The 26,393-nt window shown below is 42.9% G+C and overlaps 1 protein-coding gene across 1 annotated transcript in view; it reads left to right on the plus strand.

Annotated features, from left to right (window-relative positions):
- Positions 1–384: 384 nt before the first annotated feature.
- Positions 385–26,393, plus strand: part of Lrpprc (leucine rich pentatricopeptide repeat containing) — an 87,621-nt gene continuing 61,612 nt past the window's right edge. Inside the window, exons 1-12 of the mRNA XM_059248409.1 lie at positions 385–560; positions 12,849–13,033; positions 14,109–14,231; positions 18,473–18,594; positions 18,695–18,753; positions 19,908–19,994; positions 20,526–20,652; positions 20,903–21,047; positions 21,506–21,651; positions 21,869–21,974; positions 22,056–22,163; positions 24,934–25,052. Of these exons, the coding sequence (XP_059104392.1) occupies positions 412–560; positions 12,849–13,033; positions 14,109–14,231; positions 18,473–18,594; positions 18,695–18,753; positions 19,908–19,994; positions 20,526–20,652; positions 20,903–21,047; positions 21,506–21,651; positions 21,869–21,974; positions 22,056–22,163; positions 24,934–25,052 (1,476 nt within the window). The 5' untranslated portion in view covers positions 385–411. The remainder of the gene's footprint in view (positions 561–12,848; positions 13,034–14,108; positions 14,232–18,472; positions 18,595–18,694; positions 18,754–19,907; positions 19,995–20,525; positions 20,653–20,902; positions 21,048–21,505; positions 21,652–21,868; positions 21,975–22,055; positions 22,164–24,933; positions 25,053–26,393) is intronic.

Below are 26,393 nucleotides of genomic sequence, written 5' to 3' on the forward strand. Positions count from 1 at the left end.
GAAGGAACGTCGTAGCCGCCCCGGGATTCTGCACAGTCGGCCCTTCCCGGCAACCCTCGGGGGCGCTCCTAGTTGGCCCCCCACAAGCCCTTGCGCGAGCATGGGCGGAGTCGACCTCTAGGGGCGCTACCAACTGCAAGATATAGGGGGGATCTTGCAGAGCTCGCTGAGAATGGGGGGGACAAGAGATATGGAAACAGGGACTTTGAGGATAGAGAATAAAAAGTGGTTTTTTATAAAGCAAAGAAGGGGTCCCTGTGCCCCAGGGAACTCGGCTTTCCCCTCGTGTGTGCCCTGGACCGGCTCCATTCCCCCCTCCACTTGGTCCGTCCCACTGGGGGCGACCCGGTCGTCACGTGTTCCTCCAGGTCCTCTGCAGGAGCGTGCAGCTTGACTTGGGCACGCTGGACCATGGCAGCCCTGCTGAGACCCGCGCGTTGGCTGCTCGGGGCCTCGGCGGCCCCGCGTCTCCCGCTGTCCCTGCGTCTCTTGGCTGGCGGCCCGGGCCGGCTGTTTTCCGTCCCCCGGGTGGCGGCCGCTGGTGGCAGGCCGTCCGCGGGGTGAGTACCGGACCCTTCCTCCTGCCCGCGGACGGGCCGGTGTCGGGCTCGCACGCTCCGGCTCCGCGCTGCTGGCAGCTCAGGCATGAGCCTCCCATGCTTTGATCAATGCTTTGCCGGTGATTTGTGGGGGTGACAAGGTTGAGCGTCTTGAGAAGGTCATGGTCGAGGGCATGGCTGGCTTCCGGCTTGATGCTTGAGGTCGCCACCTGCCCTCCGGCTGCAGATGGCCCGGGAAGCTGAGGGGTTTTGGGGGGCTGCTGCGGTGGGGGCAGGTGTTGTGCCGTTCCTTAGGAGTACCCTTCTTGGATGCTGCCCCGCACTGTTGATCAGTAACCTGCTAGTATGTGGTCTTAGGAAGCTTGGGGTTTTCTTTTTTTTTTCCCCTGGGGGTGGGGTTTGAAGTTTTGAGTGACCCAGGGATAGTTTAGAGCATGACCTTTGGATTATGGCCAGTTTGGGTTTTTGCCTGCGTTTTGTTGAATGGAGTTTTCCTTCAGTGTCATGGGTTGGACATTGTCTCAAAAGAATAGGTTAAAGAACACATACAAGGCACTGTGTTGGGATCTATCTAAGTATGCAAAAACAAGTTAAATACCCAGTTAGTGTCAAGTGTTTGTATGAATACATCCTCGTGGAATGAGGTTATAAGGGAGGTAAGAGTGTCCATTTGATTAGTATTCTAGCCACCAGAAAAAGGAAGATGGGTACTTAGGTTTTAGCACCAGAGAGAAACTGACAATTGAGTGACCCACAGAAGAACGGTGGGGTCTGGCAAGAAGATTTAGGAACTTATCTGGAGTGGGAGACCCATGGACTGAGGGGGCTTCAATTTATTTGCGCTATGCCGTTGGACAGATCACTCAACATTCCAGGCCTTAGCTTCTTTAGGTACACAGGTGGACATGGCCCTGAGGTGGGGAGCAGTTCATGAGATGCAGGGCTTGGCATGTAGGAACTGCTTTCCTGCTGTAATAGAAGTAATTTGGGGCCTTGCCTGTGTTTGTGTGTTAGGCCTGAACAGTGAACCTTCAGCAGTCAATGCCTTTGCTTTTACCACATCTCTTCATCAGGAAGGTTGAGAACCACTACTCTAGTCCTTAACATGAGGCCAGAGGCCAGTGTTGAAGTGCTGTTGATCATGTTTGGGAAACAGTGAACACACTTTAGCAATAGGCTCTTGGTCTGGATGTTCAGGAGATCTGGGTCCCGTTTCTTTTCTGCATAATAATGTTAGACCTTTTACTAGCTTGCTTCTCTGAACTGGGTAGTTAGTTGTGTCTGTAAGGGAGAGGTGCCAGATGTCTATGCAGAGCTGATCTTTTGTCATTCAGGACTCAGGTGTCTCTATAGAAGTCTTAACATGATTCAGAAAGTGACCTTGCAGACCAAGACCATTTAGAAAAGGCACTTTCCCTGCAAGCCTGATGACCTCAGTTTGATCCCCAGGGTCCGGGTCAAAGGAGAGAAAGGCTCCTGCAGCTTGTCCTCTGACCTCCACATGTGTTTACACATAAAAGAGAAAAGAAGAATGGAAGCAGTGACGTCACTGAATCTGAGCCTTGTCTGGAGTGACCCACCTGTGTGCCATGACTTGTTCGGTGTCCATGGTGGAAAGGAAGCTGTTGGAGCATAGTGCTCGGTTTGGTTCACAAAGCTGTGTGCTCAGGTCTCAGTACGCAGTAAAGTAGGATTTGTTTACTTTCCCTGGACTTTACACACGTTCCCCTGCAGTCTCCTGTCCGTCCCACAACGTCTTTTTGTTTTGTCTTTTGACCCCCACCCCCAAGACAGGGTTTCTCTGGCTGTCCTGGAACTCGTTTGTAGACTAGTTTGGCCTTGAACTCATAGAGACCCACCTGCCTCTAGCTCCCAATAAAGGTATGTGCCACCACCGCCTGGCTATCCCACAACTGTTAAGCCTGCCTAGATCTTTTCCATCTGAAAAACACAACCTTTTCTCAGGGCTCTATTTATTATAGAAGCTGCTTAGTCTCTTTCCTGGGTCCTCTTTCAGGGTCCCTTGTCTCCTTTGCTCATTTTTCATTTACTCTAATATTCTGTTCTCATACCTCTGCCTGAGGCCATCAATGTCTTACTACTTTTTTTTTTAACGTAGTCCTGGCTGTCTTGGGACTTGTACCAGCTTGGCTTCAAACTCACAGAGAACCATATGCCTCTGCCTCCTGAGTGCTGAAATTAAAGGTGTGTACTTTATGCCTAGAGTTTTTACTTAAAAAACAAAAAAAACCTTTTTGTTTTGTGTGTTTGTGTGTGTGGTGCCTTTGGAGGCCAGAAGAGCATGTCAGATCCCCTGGAGCTATCTGGTACGGGTACTGGGAACTGAACTTGGGTCCTCTGGAAAAGCAGGAAGCGTTCTGAACTGCTGAGCCACCTTTCCAGCCCCATTTATTTATTTTTTTAAATCGTAAAGTCATGTTCCTTGAGGAATAACTAAATTACAGAGAGAGAACCCCAAAAACCTTCCTGTCACCCAGAGAGAGCCATTGGTGTACCATTAGTATATCTTCCCAGTCATTTATGAATATGTGGCTCTGTGTTGGCTTTACATCCCTTTTGCAGAAGACATCGTGATTACCAAATCTGTTCTGTGCCTGAATCTCTGGCATCTCCAGCTTTCCTTTCCTTCCATGATGGCCCTTTCCCAGTGCTAGGATGGCACTGTCACTTTCTTGTGTCTCGGGATTTTTTTGCACCTACCTCCTTGCCACGTTCCCCCATGTTCATATGTCAGACGCTCGGAGGTTTGCTGTCGTGTGTCAGACGCTCGTGTACTCGGAGGTTTGCTGTCGTGTGTCAGACACTCATGTACTCGGAGGAGGTTTGCTGTCGTGTGTCAGACGCTCGTGTACTCGGAGGTTTGCTGTCGTGTGTCAGACACTCATGTACTCGGAGGAGGTTTGCTGTCGTGTGTCAGACGCTCGTGTACTCGGAGGTTTGCTGTCGTGTGTCAGACACTCATGTACTCGGAGGAGGTTTGCTGTCGTGTGTCAGACGCTCGTGTACTCGGAGGTTTGCTGTCGTGTGTCAGACACTCATGTACTCGGAGGAGGTTTGCTGTCGTGTGTCAGACGCTCGTGTACTCGGAGGTTTAGCTGCTGGCAGTCACATCTCCTCACTCTGCGCATTCCCCTTGTAGATGACCCGTTTGTTTTCAGTGGCTTTAGTCAGGTGGTTGCATTGTTCTCCTGGACATGGGCTGTCAGTTGGATAGCTCCCCCATGCTCAGCCACAGGTCCTTCAGACCCAACATATCTTAAATGGAACTCAGCCTTTCTCCCAGGTCTGTACTGTGAGTGTTGTTTCTGTTACTCAGAAAAAACCCATACGTGTTTGTTCTTGCTTCCCCCTCCAACATCTCATTCTCTCCTTTCATCAACAAATGATAAAATGCGGGAGTTCTGCTTCATTTGGAATGGCTACCCCATCTCTCCTGCCCCCATCATCCTTTCTCTAGAGTTCCTGATAACCTTGACTGCGTCCCTTCAGGTTCACAGTTAAGCACTCTGGCCCCTGCTGTTTCCAGGGTAAGGTCCTACCCGGAGTTTTCATGGGTGCTTTGGAAACGAGATGCCTCACCTTTTGTGTCTTTCCATGGCAGGCTGTCAAAACCACAGTGAGGGCTGTTTCCCTAGAAATCTTGTGAAAGTGCATAGTCTGGTTATGGAGATCTGGCCAGGACCGAGACGAAATGTCCTAACAAGTCTCCAGAAAGTAACAGCTGTGGGGCTGAGTCAGGAGGGCCCCCTGGGCCAAGGTGCATAGCTTTCTGCTTTTGAGTCTGATGCTCATTCTCGTACTGAGAAGTCCACGTCCTCTGAAGGCTTTTCAGCTGCTGCTTCCATGTGAGTTCCTTTGATGTCCTCTTCTGAGCTCCTGTAAGGGTGAGATACCGCTCGTCCTGTTAGCATGTGTGAGCACCGGATGCTGTTCCCAGCAACACTGTAGACCTGTTGTTAGTTCTTAGAGGCAAGGACTTGATCTTACTGTTTGCCTCCCTCGACGTCTACTTTGCTCATGGAGTAGGTGTCAGACATTTGTTGACTAAGTAAGTCAAGGACCATCGTACACTGAGAGAGGGACAGTACGAGATGAAGCTTAGGAACACTTAGTCCACCCTGTGCTGTAGTGCGGCTCTGCATCGTGCTTTCCAGCTGTGCTATGTCTGACTCAGACAAATAGGCGTTATTGAGTAGAGTTATTAGCATTGCTTGATCTGTTTTCAAAATCGAAGCACCCAGAAGTATGCATCTCTGTATACTTGGGTCTTGCTCTTCAGTTTACTTTTTAGTATTTGTCTCTTTTTTGGAAGCAAATTCTTCTGGCCCTTACCTTCTTCATGAGGAGGAGGAGGAGGAGGAGGAGGAGGAGGAGGAGGAGGAGGAGGAGGAGGAGGAGGCCTTCCTTTCTCCTGTTCTTTTCTGAAGCTGCTCGTGTTTCTCCTGAGATTTTAAAGTAATCCTCGTGTGTTTTAGAGGAATGATAAATTGGAAGCTAAGTCTCTGTGAAAGTGGACCTAAATTGATAATTGTGGCCTAAAGGTGAAGATTGCCAGTCTCTATGAGAGTCGGCATAGAGACAGAAGAAAACTTTTTCCTTTTTACCTGGCATTTTGGAAAGCTCTTAGAGCCTGAATCCTTTGGGCCTCTGAAACCTAAGACTCAGCCCTGCTCTCTGTTTATAAGTTTGTGAAAGCTATGGCAGTCCAATTTATTGATGTTACATGCTCATAAGATGATACGTGATTGGTGTTTCACAGAGAAGGGCAGCCAGGTTTGTTTTCGGGAAGGAGACCAACAGATCAAGCGTACGTGCATGCATTCTTGCGAGCCTGTAGGTTTCTTTCTCAATGTGTGTAGGTGATATGCCACTGTGGGCTTAAGAGGTCAGAGGACAGCTTTCCAGAGCCAGTTCTCCTTCCATCATGTGGAGCCAGGGACAGAACTCAAGTCAGACTTAGAGGCAAGTGCCTTTACCCCTGAGTACCTCCCAGCCCAAGAGGGAGCCGCATCCTTCAAGAAGACATGTACTGCAGATTCAGTGTTCGAAGGCTAAAGACGTCCATGGACTTGGAAGCCACACTTTGATCTTAATGCAGGCTGTTGAAATTTGATACTACAAGTTGATGCCATACTACCTCCATGATTGATTGTGGTAGGGTCTCGACCCAAAGCAGGATTTTGAATGTGATGGATCTTGACAAATTTGTTTAGACTGTGAGAAGGAAGCCAGCATTGCCAATTAGGAATGGTGCTGGTACTGCAGACTGGGCCCTCAACTAGCGGCGCAGAGCTGAAAATCTTCCTTTCCTGGAGAGAGAACAGGAGGTTGATGAGTGTTAGAACTTGGAAGAGTAGATTTGGAGACCAGGACAAGCAAGGATCATTAGTACAAACGCTGATCCAGACTGACTCTTCGTATGCGGAGTACCCACAGCTCATTCTCTGGGCTGATAATACAAGTAGGGAGATGGAAGCTTCTCAGACTGTGCTTCTTGATTTTGAGATAGTCTGGAATGTGTTTTAGATGCTGAAGGGGATGACAATTCATATAAAAAGATTGGATTTTTATTAATGTGTATCTGTGTACGCACATGAGGACAGGTGCCTGCATAGGCCAGAAGAAGGTGTCAGATGACCTGGAGTTGCAGTTCCAAGGGGTTATGAACCTTCTGACATGGGTGCTGGGAACCAAACATGAGTATTCTGCAAGGGTGGTATGTGGCTCTTTGTGGCTGGGCTATCTTTTAGGCTCCATAAAAATGCTTCTTAAAAAGCAATGGATGACATATAGTGTACATAATGCATATAAGACCTGGATGATTTCTTTAGAGTCTAGTCCATACCATTCTAATTGTATAGACTCAGAAAAATACCTTGCTTCATTTCACACCCTAGGGCCAAGTCTGGTTCAGGCATCCTCCAGCACTTTCTGCCATAACTAAGATAAGGCAGACAGCCCTTTGGACTGGAGAAGCTGGTACAGATTCTGAAAAGAATTACTGTTTCAGGACAGCAGCTGGAACAAGTGGCCCTTCGGCCCTAAGATTCCTAGATTGTCGTAAAGCATGAAACCATGTTGAGAGAGAGCTGAATTTGGCAAGGCTTTTGGAGTAATACTTCAAAGAGAAAAATCATTACAACTTAATTTTACAAAAAGGTTTAGAAAAATCACAAATTTACTGAATGCTTTCCATAAGAGAGCTATTGCTTGGCAGGTGGTGGTGGTGGTGCACACCTTTAATCCCAGCACTTGGGAGGCAGAGGCAGGTGGATCTCTTGAGTTCCAGGCTAGCCTGGTCTACAAAGGGAGTTCCAGGACAGCCAGGGCTACACAGAGAAACCCTGTCTTGAAAAACCAAGGGTAGGGGAGCTGTTACTTGTTGAGTATTGTTTTATTAGGGTTAGACGCTGCTTGCCTCCTGCCCCCATTTCCACAAGGTAGACTTGTGTGTGGTGCAGGGGTCAGCCCCGGGTCTTCTTGGGGTTGGGCCAGGGCTCTATCACTGAGCTGCATTTCCAGCTCTAGGCAGATGTTTTTATTCCAGTAATGAGTCTCCCTGAATCATGCAGCTGTCACAGTACAGCTTAGGTTTGAACAGGTCTTTGAAGGTGGTGAGTGGTGTTCAGATTTCATCTGACAGACTGAAGAGGGGCCATGCTTTAGGAGATGCTGTGGTTGATTACCTAATGTGGAGCATTGTGTTCTGTCTGCAGATTTTTACTTGTTGTTGGGCCCATTCTGAGTATTTGCTATTTAAATATTTAATGTTTTTCTTTTTATTGGTCTTGAGTTTAAACTGACATTTAAAAAGCTGACATTAAACTGACGTTAAAAAGACATTTTTACCTTCTGTGTATGGTGTTTTGCCTGTATGTGTATTTGTTGACCATGTACATATAGTGCACATGGAAGCCAGAAGAGGGCGTCAGATCCCCTGGAACTGGATTTATAGGTGGTTGTTAATACCAGGTGGGTGCTGGGGATTGAACTCTGGTCTAGAATAGCAGCTGGTTTTCTTAACCACTGAGCTCTCTCTCTCTAGTCCTTAAACTAACATTTTTATAACTTTATTTTGTCTTAAGCAAAAACATTAATAAGAAAAGGCCCAAATTTGATAGTTACTTTTTTTTTTTTTTTTTTAATCTTCAGAAAGTAAAACTTACTGAAATGGAAAATCCTTGCCTAAATGCAGTCTCAAAACCATCTTGCCTAGAAGTGTGTTGTAGACTAACTTCCTGGTCTCAGTTAATGCTCTTGTAAGGGAAACACTATTATTCTATCAGTTAAAAATGTTTAGTTTTATGTGAGTGTTTTCCCACATGTATATCTGTATACCACATGTGTACCTGGTGCCCATGGAGGCCAGAAGGGGTGTCGGATCCCCTGGAACTATTGTTGCAACTGGTTGTGAGCTGCCATGTGGGTGCTGGGAACAGAACCTGGGTCCTGGAGGAGCAGACTGTGCTTTAATCACTGAGCATCTCTCTTGCCTGTCCTTTTAAGGTTTAGGTGTAGAGACTTCTTGGGCTACTCTAAGAGTGTCTGAGACTGAGTAATTTACAATTCGTGGTTTTGGAGGCTCCACATGATCTAGTTGTTCTTATCTGGGTTTACTTTTGACCACTTTGAAGTGCGGCTCCTGCATTGCAGCCGGGTGATGTCTTTGAGATGGACCACCCAAATGCAGATATGAGTTCTCTCATCACATCTTTAACTAGCCTTTTCTGTGATTTGGGGGAACATTGGTCAGTTTTCTCACGTGTAAGGTGGGGGCTATCATAATCATTTACTGTTACCTAGCATGCATTAAAAAGTAGCTATTAACAATACACTTTTTGGCCTATATGCTTATCCTTATCTTTAACCCTGATAGCTCCAAAGTGACTTTAATTAAACCAAGTCATTAACCAGGGGAGAAGAGTTTGAAGAGTGTGTGTGATCAGCTAGCTTAGTGCATATTCAGCTAAAAGGAAAGAGTAACACTTGAGTATCAAAAGAGTTGAAACAAAACCACGACAAATATTTTAAAATTCTATGGTTAGAAAGTATATGACCCAGGTTATAATTGGGCAGAAATTCTGAACAGATAGCTCACTAGAGAAAACAGAGACTTCACATAAGTATGAAAACTACCTAAGAGTGAATTCATAGGTCATTAACAAATTGTAAATGAAGATACTGATGGGCTACCTCACCTGGAAGAGTGTCTACTTAAGCCCAAACACTGAAAACTAAATGCTCGCAGTGATACAAAGGAACAGCTCCCATTGGCTGCTGGAAGAGTGCACATTGCATAGCTCTTTTGAAAGCTAGTTTCATAGCCACTTACAAAGGTAAAAGTAGACTTCACACTAAGTGTTTACCCAAGTGAGCTCAGCTCTTATGTCCTCACAAAAATTATACACATATGTGTAGTAGTTTTATTCAAAATTGGCAAAGTCCAAGATAGCCTTCAATAGCTGAGTTAAAGTAAATTTTCCCAAACTGTGAAATATTCTACATCCATAAGAAGAAATGGACCATCGTACTGTGGAAAGACATGGAAGAACTTGAGTTGTTTATTGCAAGGTGAAAGACGCCATTCTGAAATGGCCGCATGTTACTGTGCAGTTGTCTGACACCTGGAAAAGACACTGGAGGAGTGTAGAATGACCTGCACTTGCTGCAGATTAGAGGAAATCCAGAGCAGTGATGGGGGTGGGACACAGAGCCCAGTGACATCATTTTCTAAGGTCCTGGAACAGTGGCACAGACTGTATTTGTCCGTGTGGGCATCTATACACAGAGTGAGTGTAACTGCCAGTGTCTGCTAGAGTGTCTTAGGTAGGCCGTCTAGTGCCCAAGTGGAACACTGTGACCTAAGAGCAAGCTGGGGAAGAAAGGGGTTGTTTGGCTTACATTTCCACACTGTAGTCCATCACTGAAGGAAGTCAGGACAGGAGCTCCAACAGGGCAGGAACCTGGAGACAGGAGCTGATGCAGAGGCCATGGAGGGGTGCTGCTTACTGGCTTGCTCCACATGGCTTGCTCAGCCTGCTTTCTTATAGAACCCAGGACCACCAGCCCATGGATAATACCACCCACCATGGGCTGAGCCTACCAGCTTCAATCACTAATTAAATAATTAAGAAAATGCCCCTCAGGCTTGGGCCTATAGCCGATCTTATGGAGGCATTTTCTCGATTGAAGCTCCCTCCTCTCTTAAGACTCTCACTGTGCCAAGTTGACACAAAACTGGCCAGGACAGAGAGGTACCAGTTAACAGTGGTTAGTTTGTCGTTCTTGCAAATGCAGGACACTAATGTGGCTTGGTGGTTGGGGGAACTGGAGAAGGAGCTGTATGTGTGTGACCTGTACTTTTCTGTATGCTTACAAAAAGTTCTTTTTAAAAAATGGCACCGACTTCAAGTTTATCATCCAGTCCCCTGGATGATAAACACTCTGCCACACTATCATTGTTTAAAAATAACAAGACAGCAACAAAATAAACTTTGAAATGCCAATTTTACCAGAGGAAATCCATGGGTAACTGGAATAGGAATGGGGTTTACCAGAGGCTCAGGGTAAAGTGAGGTGTTTGACTTAAACCACGAAGAAGCTGTTTTATCAGTGATAGCTGCATGAGATGATAAGGTTACGTCCCTTGAGGCTTTAGAATTTGGAGGCAGGATGCTCCAGCTTGTGCACGCCTGTTTGGTGGGCTCCTAACTTGTGTTGACACAGCTTGACCAACCACGGGCATGTCCCCTCCTTTCTGTCACAGCATGCCCATTGCTTGTGACTCAAGGCTCCTGTTCTTCTAGGTATGTCAGAGTTGACTTCAGAGTCAGTTCTGGTTGGAGTTAGGTCAGGGCAGAGCATTTGCTTTGTATGTGGGAGGCCCTGGCTCAGTCACCAGCCTTGTTTTCAGTCTTTTTTTTTTTTTTTTTTTGGTTTTTTGAGACAGGGTTTCTCTGTGTAGCTTTGCGCCTTTCCTGGAACTCACTTGGTAGCCCAGGCTGGCCTCGAACTCACAGAGATCCGCCTGCCTCTGCCTCCCGAGTGCTGGGATTAAAGGCGTGCGCCACCACCGCCCGGCAGTCACCAGCCTTGTAAAAGGAAATGAACGGAAAAAAACAAAATTCTGGACTGTATTGTTAATGTACGCTAGCATTTAAAGCTCCGTTAAATGTGTGTGTGTGTGTGTGTGTGTGTGTGTGTGTGTGTGTCTTTCAGTAGTCACAGATTTGAGTTGTATAGAAGTTAACAAGTTCACTTCCCCTGCTCAAAAGGTTGTGCATTAATATGAATTATTGCACATGTTATTCTGGATTATTTAAACACTGCTGCTCTCTTTACCTCACACTAGCAAGGGCATAGTTTTTGATGATTATTACAGTAAAATATAAATAACCATTGAGACCTTTGATAAATAAGGAGAAACATGCGTCTAGTTTGTGGATGATAACCTATCATTTAAGTAATTGTGCTCACCTAACCAGCAGCTATCTACACAATGCACATACACGTGCGCACACACACACACACACACACACACACACACACACACACACGCACATGCACACAGAGGATGTCATCGTATTTAATAGTATCCCTACTCCCCTACCATAGTTTCTGATTTATTTCTTTATATATGATGTCTAGGCGGTTGTGATTGGTCTCTGATCACCATGGTATAATTTCTACTCCAGGATCAATTACAGACTCTGCTTTACATTACTGTGGGACAGAGCCTTTGATGACGTTTCACATACACAGTCAATTTGTGACTGGCTAATGACATAGGAAAACAATGGCTTTTGGGGGGCTGGGCCCAAACCTGGGGGCTTTTGTATGCCAGGTCCATGCTCCGTCACTCAGTTCTGCACTTAGTTCCCGTAGTTCTGTTCTTACACTCACCACTGACATAGGGTACAGAAGGTCTCTGTGCCAGAGAGTGTGGTCATCGTCCTGAAGGCATTTTCTGAATGAATAGTTTTAGACATGATGCTTAGTATCATTTAGTGCAACTAAAATTAAAGTATTCAGAATAGATCCCCAAGAATTGAATATGTTGAAAGTGGGATACTTGAATTCAGAGAAAGCCTTTCAAAATTAAGGATTTAAGACAGTATTCTTTACATGTAAAGTTTATCTTTTAGGTCTGATAGTTGTAATAAATACATCATTTATTCCTGTAGTGGGAAATACCTCTGCACAGTTGAGAAGTTTAGTTGTATATTAGACTGTGTTATTAATATATTAAAGAGTTGCTTGTTCTGGGGGTGTCAGTAGCTTAGTTCGTACGGTGCTCATTAGCATGGGTCCCATCCCTGCACTGCATAACCCTTGGCACAGGCCTGGCATGCCAGCAGAGTGGAAAGCAGTTCAGCAGTTCAAAGTCATTGTTGGTTCCATAGGAAGTTCAGGCCAGCCTGGACTAAATGAGACGCCGTCTCATTCGCCGTCTCAAAAATGATTCTGTAGAAACATGTATTATTCTGATCTTAACTCATTTCTTATCTGACATCTTTAAAATTAATACTGCTTAAGCCCAGAATGCAGTTTTATTTTTGATGGTTCCCACTTTAAAGAGTTAGGTATACAGATAGTGTGTTGACTAAGCCCAGAATGCAGTTTTATTTTTGATGGTTCCTACTTTAAAGAGTTAGGGAGGTATACAGATAGTGTGTGGACAAGTGCAAAGCTGTGAGATTGAGATGCTTGCTTTACTTAGACAGATGGGAAATGACTTGGGCTTGAGTGATCCTGTAAAGGAAATGCGTAGTCTCAACTTGGAATAAACTTCTCCTTCTAGGTTAAGTAACTGGTTTAAAATGGCAGTTCGTAATAAGCTGATGCCAGAACAAATCCTTGAAGGTAGTTGTAGAGTTTGGAGTACACCTTGGCCTTTCATTTACACAAATGAGAAGAGCTTGTTGCATGAGCTGCTTAATTTTTCTTCAATAAGGAAATATAATTTTAGCTGCTTAGTTTGAAATGATTTCATGTTATGTTATCAATACACTCAGAATCCACCGGAGTTTTACCGATCGTGCGTGTGTATCTGTGTATGTGTGTGTGTGTGTGTGTGTGTGTGTGTGTGTGTGTGTGAAAAACGAAAACTTTGATTTGTTGCCAGTTTACTTCTCCGAGTACTTCTGTTATTGCTTGCAATATTAGGTATTTAGTGACTGTCAGAACTTGGTATAAACTTCACACCAACGATGCCCTGACTAGATAGCAATTTACTTAGTTTATTACTAATTGTACTTTATTTTACAGAGAGCAACTGAGCCAAGCCAGGTTATATGCCATTGTGGCCGAAAAGAGGGCTCTTCAAGAGGAGCCTGCTCCTGTGAGGAGTCAGTTCGACTGGGCTCTGATGAGACTGGATAATTCTGTCCGAAGAACGGGCCGCATTACAAAGGGACTTCTGCAGAGAGTCTTTGAGAGCACATGTCGCTCAGGTACTTGGGAGTTTCTCCTGAGTGTGTGGAAGCTCACTGTGGAGCATCATTTGATACTAAGTGTCCTGTGACTACCATCCTGCTGTCCTTCCGGTTCACCCAGGCAGAGTTTGGCGTTCATTTCAGATTCAGCAAATAAAAAGAGCCATTTGCTTCCCCTGGTCCCTAGAGTTGCTTTCAGTGGTAAACTGTGGAAGAAGGCATCAGGTTTCCTGGGTGAGCACAGTGAAGACTGATGGCCATTTCCCTTCTGTTCCGCCAGCCTCTGAGCAGGCAGACTGCTCAGATCTTGGATAGTCTGACGGGAGCTGCAGGTCCTTCACTCCCAGGCTCTCCCCTCTCCTGCAAAAACAAATGCAAACGTACTAGCCTGTACAATTTTGTGTGCGTTTTTCTCCCATAGCCTGTTTGTGGGCATCCATTCCCTTAGAGAGCAGTTTCTAGGGATGAGGTGTAACAAAGAGGTCCCGTGAGAGTTAGTCATGGGCATCTACTCAGCGATGCTCACCCGTCAGCAGTCTTTGAGCTTTCATTGTGCTCCAGCCCTTCCATCCTCTCCAGTCCTGGGCACACACAAGTGTGTTTTCTGCCCTTGAGTTCCGTGCTCTGAACGTACTTACAGATGGAGTTACACAGTACCTGTTTATTTTTGTGTTGTCTTCAAGTCCGCTTTAAGGGACGTGGAGATGAAGCTTCACTGTGATAATGTGAGTTCATTAAGGTACTGAGAAGCGTACCCTGTGAATTGCAGCAGGCACTGCTTAGGGATTAGAGTTCTCCTTGGATCCATCAGTCTTACAGAGTAGTATGGAGGTTTCTTTCATAGCCTTGGATTTCTTAAAGCAGCCTACTGCTACACATTTCAGTTGTGTTATTTAATAGTGTCGTGGATTGGGGTGTTTGCCCTCTCGTCTTTGGTGAGCTGCGGCGGGTGGGGGGTGGTTGTGGATCATTAATGGATATTTTTCTTGATCCCTTTGAAAAGCCTGAAGATTTTCAAATAATTTATGAACTTCAGATGAAGCTTTGATATTTGCCTCTATTTACCTGTAATCTACTAACTGTTTTTCTATAGGTAGCCCAGGTGGTAATCAAGCCTTGCTTCTGCTGCGCAGCTGTGGTTCACTCTTGCCTGAGCTGAGTCTTGCAGAAAGGACAGAGTTTGCTCATAAGATATGGGACAAACTTCAGAAATTAGGTATGATTGTTTTAAAAGTGCATGACATGCGTAAAGGTGTAGGTAGTTTTTGTTCCACTGAAAGTGTTCTTCACATCAGTATTATAATCTTATTTGATCATAGAACTTCTTGACTCAATACTGGTTTTGGCAGTATGTCTATTTGGTGAGTTATAGTGACATCTAGGGGCATTAAGAGTAAAATAGTTTTCCTTTCATGAATTAGAATTTTGATAAGTGAAAAAATAGACATTTGGGCTGTCAATTATAACTCAACCTACAGTATTATAGTCTTGTTAGAATTTAGGTACAGATGTACTCACACATACAAGGGTACTCTACTGTATCTTATAATAGCAGGGACTGGACTCAATCCTAGTGCCTTTCACTGGGGATCAGGTCAATAAATTATGGCGATTCTATGGTAGAGTATCATAAATCTTCACATATTGGTGAAATAGACATAAAAATTAAGATGTTGAACAGTTATTCACAGTATACCATCATCCATAAGCAGTGAGTTTTCCTGTGTACATGTATCCACTATATTGAAATATTTCTGGTCTGGAAGGATGATAAACACTGATAGAATTTTTACTCATACATTTGTTGTTGTTGATATTGTTAAGACAGAGTTCTACCATGTTGCCCTGGCTAGTGTGGAATTTGCTCACAGAGAATGCCTCCCTAGTGTTGGGACTAAAGGTGTGGGCCACCATGCTTGGCTAAGTGCCTTTTTTTAATACTTCAAAAATTTGAACCAGCTGGGGCATGGTGGCACATGTCCTTAATCCTAGCGCTCAGGAGACAGAGGCGGGCAACATTCTATAAGTTTGAGACCAGTCCTGTCTACAGAGTGAGACTCTGTCTAAAAGAAAAAAATTAAAATTAAAAAATATCTAAAATTAAAATTTTTGAACCATATAACATTTAATATTAAAAATAAATAATTTTAAAGACCATTTGATAATTGATATTCATTCCTGATTTTTAAAGTCCTTGAATAGTAGAAGGAAGTTTCTTCATCTTGTTAATATCTAAAGCCAGCAATGTGTAGCAGCACTGTTGGCTTTTCGGTGGTTGTTGGTCTGTAGAGCCCCGGAAAGTCAGTTTAATGTAATTAGCTGCACATAGTAAAGGAGAAACCTACAACTTTCCTAATTACAAAATCCTTAGGATCCAGTTAAGGACAGTGACAGACACATAAGATGTCTGGTCTGGCCTTTATTATATTATATAGCTGTATGGAAAAGCTATAGAATGAAGAATGATCTTAACCTCACAGCTTTGAATTTATTTAAAAAATTAGAATATACTTATGTATATATTGGATTTCACAATGGGAAAGGATTTTTTTTAACTATAAAAGCAGCAGAGAGGTAGTAATGAATGAAGTATAAAAATGAGAAGCTTTAAAAAATTTTTTTGAGAATTTCACGTATGAGTACTGTCTTTGCATTATTCTTCCACACTTTTCTTCCTCCAGCTCCTCCTTTGTGTTATCATCCCCCTCAAATTCATAGCCTTTCTTCTTCTTTTTTTTTTTTTTTTTTTTTTTTTTTGGTTTTTCGAGACAGGGTTTCTCTGTGCAGCTTTGTGCCTCTCCTGGATCTCACTCTGTAGACCAGGCTGGCCTCGAACTCACAGAGATCCTCCTGCCTCTGCCTCCCGAGTGCTGGGATTAAAGGCGTGCGCCACCACCGCCCGGCAGCCTTTCTTCTTATTGTCACACATATATATGAGTATGTAAATACAATCTGCTGAGTCCATTTAATGGTGCTCATACGTACATGCGTTTAGGACTGGCCATGCCTTTAATCACAGCACTGGGGAGGCAGAGGCGGGTCTAAACAAACAACAAACAAAAGGAGGAGGACAGGGAGGGAGGGTAATTTCTAGGGCTAGCATGGGCAAAGGTCCCGTTTTCCAGCACAGAACGGAATTCTGTGTGAGCTGTATAATTAAAAAACTTGCTAAAATGAGAGAAGTATTTGCCGAAAGGACTGTAGTCTGAAATAGAAAACAGTCTCATCCCAGGGGAATGAAAATACTTGAAGTATATTGCTCTTGGTTGGCATTTTCCCAAAGGCTTTCCTTGCCGGGGCAGTCTTTTTGAGAATGGACTCTGTTCCACTTTGTTACAGTAACACTTGAGACACTTGTTGAATGAATGGTTCCACGAGCCTGGTAGACTGCCAGTGTGACTCTTATTTACAGATTTTTGCTTCATTAAATAGGAAACATAGCACAGTTCAGAAGTCAAATGACTCAATTGGGTTTGTAGTGACCCATTTCTATTCTATGAGGGTAGGCAGTCAAATCTAAGTTTAACATAAAATTTTAAGGAAAGAACATTTTGAAAAATGATGTAATACCTGGGGGTGTTACACATGAATGTGCAGGTGCATGGGCACATTTGTATGCATATATATGGAGATCAAAGGGCATCATAGAGTCTTTCTCAAGTACCATCCACTTTTTCTTTTCTTAAGACAAGATCTGTCACTGTGATCTGACTCACTAATTATGTTTGGCTGCCTGGCCAGCAAGCCCAGGATTTGCCTGTTCGTGCCCCTCAAAGAGTAGGATGACAGTTATACCACCATGCCTGGTGTATTAGTTAATGTTCCTTTTGTTATGATAAAATGCCTTGACAAAAGCAACTTTATTTGATTTATTTTGGCTCACAGTTTCAGAGTAAAGTCCATCATTTCTGTGTAGTGAAGACAGCAGGATCCAGAGAGAGAGAGCTGGTCACATTGTTTCCACAGTCAGCCTGTTGTACTTCTGTGTTTATATAGCCCAGTTCCCAGCCTAGGGAATGGTGCCACCTGCAGTGGGTGGATCTTCTACCTCAGTTAATCCAGTTAAAGTAATTCCCTCACAGGTATGCCCAGAGATTTGTCCCCAGGTGAAGGTCTTTCCACCTCAGTTAACCTAATCAAAGGAATCTCTCACAGATGTCCAGAAGCTTGTCTCCCAGTGAGTGGAGGACTTATCAAGTTGACTACTGAAATTGACCATCATATCAAACCCAGGTCTTGTTTGTGTAGCAAAAATTTGACTGAGTGAACCATCTTTTCCACCTCTTAAGTTGATTGATTTTTTTTTTTTTTAAATAAGTGTTGTTGCTTCTAAAAAATACAGTTGAAGACATTCTGTGGTAACCTTGTTACATAGTCGTGTTACAGGTGTGACTGACAGTTCCCTGTGAGGCCCTATTTCAAATGTTACAATCCTAAAGAGTCTAGACTCCTTTAGTGGTGATGCCTCTAATGCCAGCATTTGGACGTCCGGGCAGAAGGATCACCACAGGGTTGTGCTTGCCTTGATCTAGATAGCAGACCCTAAAACGATCAGAAGATATGAGCAAGACCCACAACAACAGAAAAAGAGATTAGCTTCAGCTCATGCTACTGAAATTGAAATCTCTTGTCATTTATGTGACTTTAGAGAGTTGGAAGGAAAAATCTTCCTCGTCTGTAAAGTGGGAAAAATAAAAGTATTTGCCTGAAATCTGTGAAGAATAATAACCAAGTATTTATATGTGGACCCCTTAGCATAGCTCCTGAAAATTAGTATTTTATTTGTATGTAAAGATGAAAACAAGGAAGAATTTATTTAATACAACTGCTTAGAATCTTATAAACTGATCCCAGATAATGACCACTACTGTGCAACATACAATTAATTGACTAAGGATAAAAGATTTAATGGAAATTAAGTGCAACATGTTGCTCATTCAAGTGTGCCCAATCTGCGACCTGAAGGTCACATGCACCAGGCTAGCTTTGAGTGCAGCCCAAGGCATTTGTAGGTGAGAGAATCCTACTGTGCTGCCAACAATAATGTCATTTGTGGGTAGAGTCCTAACAGATGTGACCTTAGGTAGTATCCATAGGAAGAAGACAAGGACATTAGAATATGAGTAAATAATGCTAGCAGACTGGAAATGGTGTTCAGACTAAAGGAGGAACAGGTCCTTCAGGCAGAGGCTTTGGGTGACCTGGTAAAGATTAAGAAAAATTGCCAACAGTCCTACTTTACAAAGGACTTGTAGTCACGGTTCATCTGCAGCATGGTAAGGACTGCTTCATAAGGAATGCCTCTGTCACCTTTAAATACAGAGGTATTGTCGCATGTTCTCACAGGAAGACAATACTGTTTCATAAGTGAGCAGCCATTAATATCTGCAGTTTGGTTGTACTAAGGATGTGATGGTAAATACTTTTCTAAACATCTGATTTCAATTTCGTTTATAGGTACCGTGTATGATGTCAGTCATTACAATGCGTTACTTAAAGTGTATCTTCAAAATGAACATAAGTTCTCGCCTACTGATTTCCTGGCAAAGATGGAGGGGGCAAACGTCCAGCCAAATCGGGTAGGTAGCGGCTGTGTGGGTGCTGAGCAGCCACACCCACCTCTGCTGTTTCCTGGAAGTGTTGGTGTCCAAAATGTTAAGCTGCCCGTTTTGTTGGCAGGTGACGTACCAGAGGTTGATTGCTGCCTACTGTGATGCCGGAGATATTGAAGGTGCCAGGTATGTATTTCTTACAAATGTGGTTCGTTTTTAGTTTCCTTTCTTTTTATTTATTTTGTGTTTCTGTGTATATGTGTGTGGGCATGAGTTTGGGAATCAAGAGGACAACTTGCAGGAGTTGGCTCTGTCTGTCATGGATTCTGGAGTTCAGTTCTAGGGGTTGAAGTCCAGTCGTTAAGGTTGGCCATAAGCTCCTTTACCCGACAAACTATCTCATCATCATCAAGTGTAGGTTTATACAAATAGATTTGCAAATTGTATAACCCTAAAATGTATCTACTGTTTTGAAAATGTATTCTTTATAAAGGGAATTATTTTAGAAGTGTTTTGATATAGTAAATTTAGAATATGATTTAAAAAAATTGGCCTAGTGATGGTGGCACACGCCTGTAATCCCAGCACTCGGGAGGTAGAGGCAGGTGGATCTCTGTGAGTTCGAGGCCAGCCTGGTCTACAGAGCTAGTCCAGGTTAGGTTCCAAAGCTACAGAGAAACCCTATCTTCAAAAACCAAAAACCAAAAAAAAAAAAAAAAAAAAAATGTTGTATAAAAGGGAAAGAAATAAAAGTTGCTTTCTTAATTAGAACCGAAGTATAGATTGTTTAGATGCAAAGCTGTATTTACTTTTTAAATAAAAACTATTTTCTAAGGGAGCTTTCCTTAGCTATTTAAACTGCTCATTTGTAAAAGTAGAAATATTTTCTTTGCCCACTGATTCAGGTAAAATTCAACTGCAATGTTTCTCTGCTTATAAAAATATTATCGCCATTTTAGCCTAGGAAATAAGGAGTAGGTTGAACTATCCAATCCATTTTTAACTCAATATATTGATTTTTTTTTTCCCCCTCCCAAATAAGTCCTCATTTCCTTCTGCCCTCATGCTGGGATTGAACCTAGGGCCTCCCACACAGGTTAGGCAAGTCCTGTACCACTGAGCCACAGTCCTGCCTTTCCTAGTAGTTCTACCAAGGGGATTCAAAACTGTTGACACCTCAAGGAATACAATTCCATGAGAAGGGGACTATTTTTCTCTGTTTTTTGTTTTGTTTTGTTTTAAAACAAGGACATATTATGCTAAACAAAAAGAACTTAGGGCCCAGTTCATAGATGCATTAGCAAGTGTCACTGATAAATGTCTCTTCTCTTTTGTTGCAGCAAGATTCTTGGATTTATGAAAACAAAGGATCTTCCAGTCACAGAGGCAGTGTTCAGTGCTCTTGTTACAGGCCATGCAAGAGCTGGGTAATTTTCCACCAGGGCTTTGATTTGTCAGCAAGGTTTCAGTCCTAGAAAATTACTGTAGAGGACTCACGGGACATAGTTATCTATTCCTCCAAACAATCTGGTGTGAGGTGGAGCACACTGGAATTTGTTACACCAAATTTACAGTTACTCAGTGTTAAATTGGGCTTGATTGGAGGTGATTAAATTTTAAAGTTTGCTGATCTAGGAAGTATTTTTATTTTTCACAAGTGAGTAATCTACTCTGTTGTTCTTAGGTAAACCTGTGTCCTTGCACACCTAGTGTAAGAATGTGTCTTTCTTAATTTTTATGCAGTTATTACATATGAGGGTGAAGTTATCTGTAAACGTTTCAGATGCTTATGGTTTCTGTTATTTCAGAAATATATAATCAATTTAATGAGTAGCTGTGCTTTTTGGGTATAATTCCCAGTAGTGTTTAAAATTAATGATTTTAATAAGCTTATGCAATACGTTTAGACTGAGTAATTATATTCAGCAATCTTAGGTTTTCTTTGAAATAATTTATAGAGATATGGAGAACGCAGAAAATATTCTCACAGTGATGAAAGAGGCTGGCATTGAACCTGGGCCAGACACGTATGTGGCCTTGTTGAACGCGTATGCTGAGAAGGGTGACATTGACCATGTTAAGCAGGTATGGTTCGTGCTGTGTAAGTCAATATTGAAGACATAGTGTGAACTTGTGCTACATTTTGTGTGAAGCAGAAAAACATAGCTGTGTCTGTTTTAAAGATGTCTTCTTGTAAAGAGTATTATTCAAAGAAAATTATTAGTTGGATACTTTGATGTTGATATGTGACAGTTACTGTTAGATTAGGGTATTGAGTGTTGTTATTTTACTTAGCTTTAATACTTTTTATTTCCATTACTACAACCATCTTTAGATTCTGGAGAAAGTGGAGAAGTCAGATCATTATCTTATGGACCGTGATTTATTGCAAATTATTGCTACCTTTAGTAAGGCTGGATATCCTCAGTACGTCTCAGAAATTCTGGAAAAGATTTCCTATGAAAGAAGATATATTCCAGGTACTTAAAACTTATAATCTACATGACTTTTGTGACTACCTGGATTACTATTTCTTGGTACAAAGATACTTCTGGTACAAAGGGTACTTCTTAACAGTAGTGGATTGTGAGAAATAAACAGGACTCGTGGTCAGTACAGGAAGCTAAATATATGTTAGTTAATTGAGTGGTCCGGGATATGGAATTAGGAAGTCTTTTACTCTTATATATGTAGATACATCCTTTTGGCATTTGCAGTGTTTGGTTGTGCATATACCACAGGGTGTGTGTGGAGGTCAGAGAGGGCAACTTGCAGGAGTCAGATCTTTCCTAGGGGTGGAACTCAAATCATGCAGCTTGACAGCAAGTGCCTTTATCTGCTGCACCATGTTGCTGGCCCTGTTTTTTCATTAGTATTGATTATAGTTTAAACAGATCGCTCTGTTTAGTAACAACAGATGTCTTTATTTTCTTCCCAGATGCAATGAACCTCATTTTGCTTTTAGTCACTGAAAAGTTGGAAGATACTGCATTTCAGATTTTATTGGCATTACCCGTGTCAAAGGAAGACAGCGGAAATGTATTTGGCAGTTTCTTTTTGCGGCACTGCGTGACTATGAATACGGTATTCTGCCTGTTTTCACTTTGTAGATTGTGTAGTCGGTAGTGAAATGAGATGCTTTAAGATGGCAACACTCGGGAGATGAGACAGGTTGTGAGCAACCGGAAACTTTTCCTGTTGAAGATGTCTGGATAGAAAGGGAGAAATTGAGACTGTCATTGCCAAAGAGATAAGACTGTGTTTGCAGGCTGTCCGGCTGACTCGCTGTCTTTCCCCCCAGCCTGTGGAGAAGCTCGTCGACTACTGTAAGAAGCTGAAGGAGGCCAAGCTGCACGGATCTTCTTTGCAGTTCACTCTCCACTGTGCTCTCCTGGCCAACAACACCGGTACTGTACCCTTGCAGTTCAGACCAGCATCGCAGAGTTTCTCTGCCCTAGCGCGCTGACCTGTTATGGATTGTTTTTCAGCTTTGGCAAAAGCAGTGATGCAGGCTTTGATGGAAGAAGGGTTTCCTATCCGAACTCACTATTTCTGGCCATTGCTAGCTGGACAGCAGAAAACAAAAAATGTTCAAGGTGAGGTTTGCCTTTTTTGGACTCATACTTGGTCAGAGTGATTGCAAGTAAACACACATCTGTTTGAATTCTTTAAAAGCACACTTACTTCTGAGAATTAGATCTCATGAGAAACTAGAATTGTGCTAAGAATACTAAAGTAGATACTTTTCACCGTAATTTTATTTCTTAGTTCACCTCTTAAACAAATATTCAAACTTGTGAGTGTAGTGCAAACAGTTTGTCTAGCCGTATGAAGTTCTGTATAATGGAGTTCCTAGAACAGAGAGTGTGGCCGTTTCCTCTGTGGGCCAGCCTGTTCTTCCCCGAGCTCAGCTCCAGGACTTGATTGTAAGCAGTGCTTGTGACCTGACAGTCTGCTGATTGAAGACAGAAGTGCTCAGTCTTTCAGCTTCTTAAGTACATTGAAGCATTTAGCGTACTTTTCCCTGTACACATGGGATGTCTATAGGATAGGAATAAAATGGAACAAATATTAAATTTTAGAGCACAGTATCTAATTCTGTGGTTTGCATTACTGGTAATCAGAAAGAGTAGTCTCGTAAAAAGATGCTTTTAACAGAAGTACCTCCCCCTTGGGGAAACAAAAATGGTCTTTTTTCATTTTATCTCACAGTATAATGTGCTTCAGAATGAGATGCAGGGTTGTTAGTGTGACATTGGGTGACAAACAGAATGCACAAACAACAAAAAGTGCTTTTAGCAGACTTTCCCATTGCAATTTTATTTTAAATATACGGTTGTCTTCTGCCTTAAAGGAAATAGGGAAACAAGTATTCCCTAATTGTTTCTGGTTATAAAAGTCTCTAAATCCTTTTTAGAAAAGTCTTTGTGAAAACAATATGAGTTGATTAACTCTTTGTGTATCCTCCAGTTCTGAAAGCATGAAGTCCCCTTTAGCCTAGTATTTCTGCAGTACAGAACATCCACAGCATCCCATCAAACTCTTGGGCATGTTTATCTTGACCCTGGTAGGAAAATACTTTTGGTGCCTTTTGAAATGTCCATGTATCAGGTAAGTTTCCTGGTTGCACCATTTTGTAATGTCTACCCTTTGAAGTGGCTGCTACATTAAATTTATGAACCTAGAAGTAATATTCTTACTTGTCCTTTGTGGTGGTATATTGTGTACCCCTATAAATTTTACCTGAAGATCAGAGGACAGAACAAGCCACTAGATTAAACATAGATGCCAGGCAGTGGTGGCACACACTTTTAACCCTAGCACTTGGGAGGCAGGATCTGTCTGGATCTCTGTGAGTTCAAAGCCACCCTGGACTACATGAGATTGACTCAGTCTAGGAGAGAAACAGAGCCAGGCAGTGGTGGCATACACCTTTACTCCCAGCACTTGAGATCTCAGGCCTTTGCTTGGGAAGCACACACGCCTTTAACCCCAGAAAGCGATGGCTGGGCAGAGAAAGGTATACAAGGCGTGAGGAGACAGGAACTAGAGGCTTTCAGCAGACGCGTCCCTTTCAGCTAGAGGCTTTTTTGGCTGAGGAAGCTGATTTGGTTAGAGACCTATTGGCTGAGGCGTTTTCAGGCTGAGGAGTTGGTGAGGTAAGAGCTGGTAGCCGTGGCTTGTTCCTTTGTCTCTCTGATCTTTCAGCATTTACCCCAATATCTGACTCGGGGTTTTTTATTGAAAGACCTTTTAGAATTCGAGTTATAGTCCTTTGGAAATTAGACACTAGGTTTTACATTAAGGACATCATAAAAATCAGGAACAAGATTTTTAAACCAGTCCACGTTTTACTTGGAAAAATACAGAAGCAGCCTGTGCTTTATTGGAGGAACTGACTTGATAGTACAGGCGAGTGTCAGTTGTCCTTCAGTTTTTAAAAACCATCTGTGCTCTTTAGACCTCTCCTGGAGGTTCTGAAGATAGGAACGTGTTCTGTGTATTCATGCATGTAAGTGTCAAGGGGCTGTATGCTTCTGTGTAGTTTCTGTCCTGCAGCAAGGCTAGAAAGCCCCATTCTCACTCATGAGATGCAGCTGCTCTTGGTCCAGTCTGTCCAGTATGAAGTGATGGGAAGATGATAACTCCTGGGGCTGCAGCTGCTCAGGAGTGCTTAGTAAGGGATGAGCAGAGCCTCGGAACCAGAGGTCACATGAAATTGAACTGAGTTTTCAGTAACAGGACGATAGCATTTCTGTTGAACGCCAACAAGACTCTTTTGAGTCCTCTTACTACCGTCCTTCTGTGGCATGAGGAGAAAAGGCACCATTTAGACTGTCCTCAGCAAGCAGCTTGAGTGAGAGGTGGAGCCCGGGATTGGGACCACACTCTCTTTGACATAGTTAGGAGGCATCAAAAATAACATGGAGGGTTGAGCTGAACGTGCCTCTAATCCCGGCAGAGGCAGAGGCAGAGGCAGAGGCAGCTGGGTTTCCGAGTCTGAGGGCTACATAGTGAGACCCTGTCTCAACAACAGAGAAAAGACCATGAAGGGGCTTCTTTGTAAGGAGGCTGGCCTGAAAGTAAAAGCGCTAGGTGAGCCAAGGGGTAGAATAGAGGGCCTCCAAATAAAGTGACTATTTGGTTGATTGTAGCAGTTATGTGACAGACAGTCTTAGCAGCTGACAGTGGCCCAGGTAAATACTGTCTCTTTCCCTAGAGTTTGGATGGTTTTAATTGCTACAGTGTTTTGTTTTTTAGACCAAGTGCTGAGGATTTCATTTCCTCACAGATTCAGTGAATAACCAGGCTAAACCTTATGACTTCCCTTTATTTATTTCTACCCTGCTGTGTTTTATCTCATAGGAATAATGAATATCCTCAAAATAATGAGTGAGTTGGGTGTAAATCCTGATCAGGACACATATATACAGTATGTGTTTCCATGCTTTGATAATGTAGAGTCAGTTCGAGCTGCTTTGCAGGTGGGTACAAGTGTGCTTTTAATGGCATAATTGAAGAAAATACTTTCTCCCTAACGTTTCATTGTCATAAAAAAAAAAAAATAACCCATTGAGTGCAGACTAAAAATGGTCTTGTGTATATAGTTTTTAAGGCGTTGTAAATACACTGGTTAGTATATAATAGGTTTAACTAAGCATAAAAAGACTAAACAGCATCTTTCTTGATAAGACTGTCTTGATAGCTGAAGCATTAAAAAGATTCACTCCAGGGGCTGGAGAGATGGCTCAGTGGTTAAGAGCACTGGCAGCTCTTCCAGAGGACCCAGGTTCAGTTCCACACAGCAGCCCACAACTGTCTGTAACTCCAGTTCCAGGGGATCTGACACCCTCACACCAATGCACATAAAATAAAATTAAATAAATTATTTTTTTTTTAAAAGATTCACTCCTTGGTCTCATTGTAGAAACTGCAATCTTCATTTTTTTTTAAAGAATTTTTTCTTACAAATTTTCCTAAATACATTATTACTAATATATTTATTAACCTGTATTTGAAAAAATAATCTTTGTTGGGCTTTGAAACATTACTTTCCTGTCATGCTTTTGACCCTACCGGAAGCGGCAAGATGTTGTGAGTGACATTTGAAGAGCTGACATTGGGGGCTGGAGAGATGGCTAAGCTCTTAAGAGCACTGACCATTCTTGCAGAGGATACAGATTTGATTCCCAGCATCCAAGTGGTAGCTCATCTGTCTGTAACTCTAGTTCCAGGAGCTCGCTTTGTTCTGGCCTTTGTGGGCACTAGGCACACGAGGTACATAGACATGAATGCTGGCAAACAGTCATACACATAAAATAGTGAAATCAAAAATCAAAAAGAAAGTTGACTTGAACCATGCAAGAATTGCATTTTTTAAGCCAGGCAGTGGTGGCACACACTTTTAATCCCAGCATTTGGGAGGCAGAGGCAGGCGGATCTCTGTGAGTTTGAGGCCAGCCTAGTCTACAGAGCAAGTTCCAAGACAACCAGGGCTACACACACAGAGACACCCTGTCTCAAAAAAACAAAACAAAACAAATTTTCATTTTCTAATTTCAAAGCAAAATACATGTTTTGCCAGGAAGAGCTATAGAGCAGAAGGTACTTACTTGCATGCTGTCCAGATTTTTGTAAGAATGTTCCCTTCTTTGAAATATATAACTTCATAATTATAATCATCTTAACATTGGGAGTTATATCTTGAGTGTCTTTTACTTATCTTCCTTACTTCCTACTTCAGTAGAAGATGGGGCTTGGGGACACGTCCGACCTTTTGTCCCAGCTCCCGAGTGCTGGGACAGTAGGCATATGTTAGCATGTTG

This window comes from Peromyscus eremicus, chromosome 22, assembly GCF_949786415.1.
Source record: "Peromyscus eremicus chromosome 22, PerEre_H2_v1, whole genome shotgun sequence".
Classification (NCBI taxonomy): domain Eukaryota; kingdom Metazoa; phylum Chordata; class Mammalia; order Rodentia; family Cricetidae; genus Peromyscus; species Peromyscus eremicus.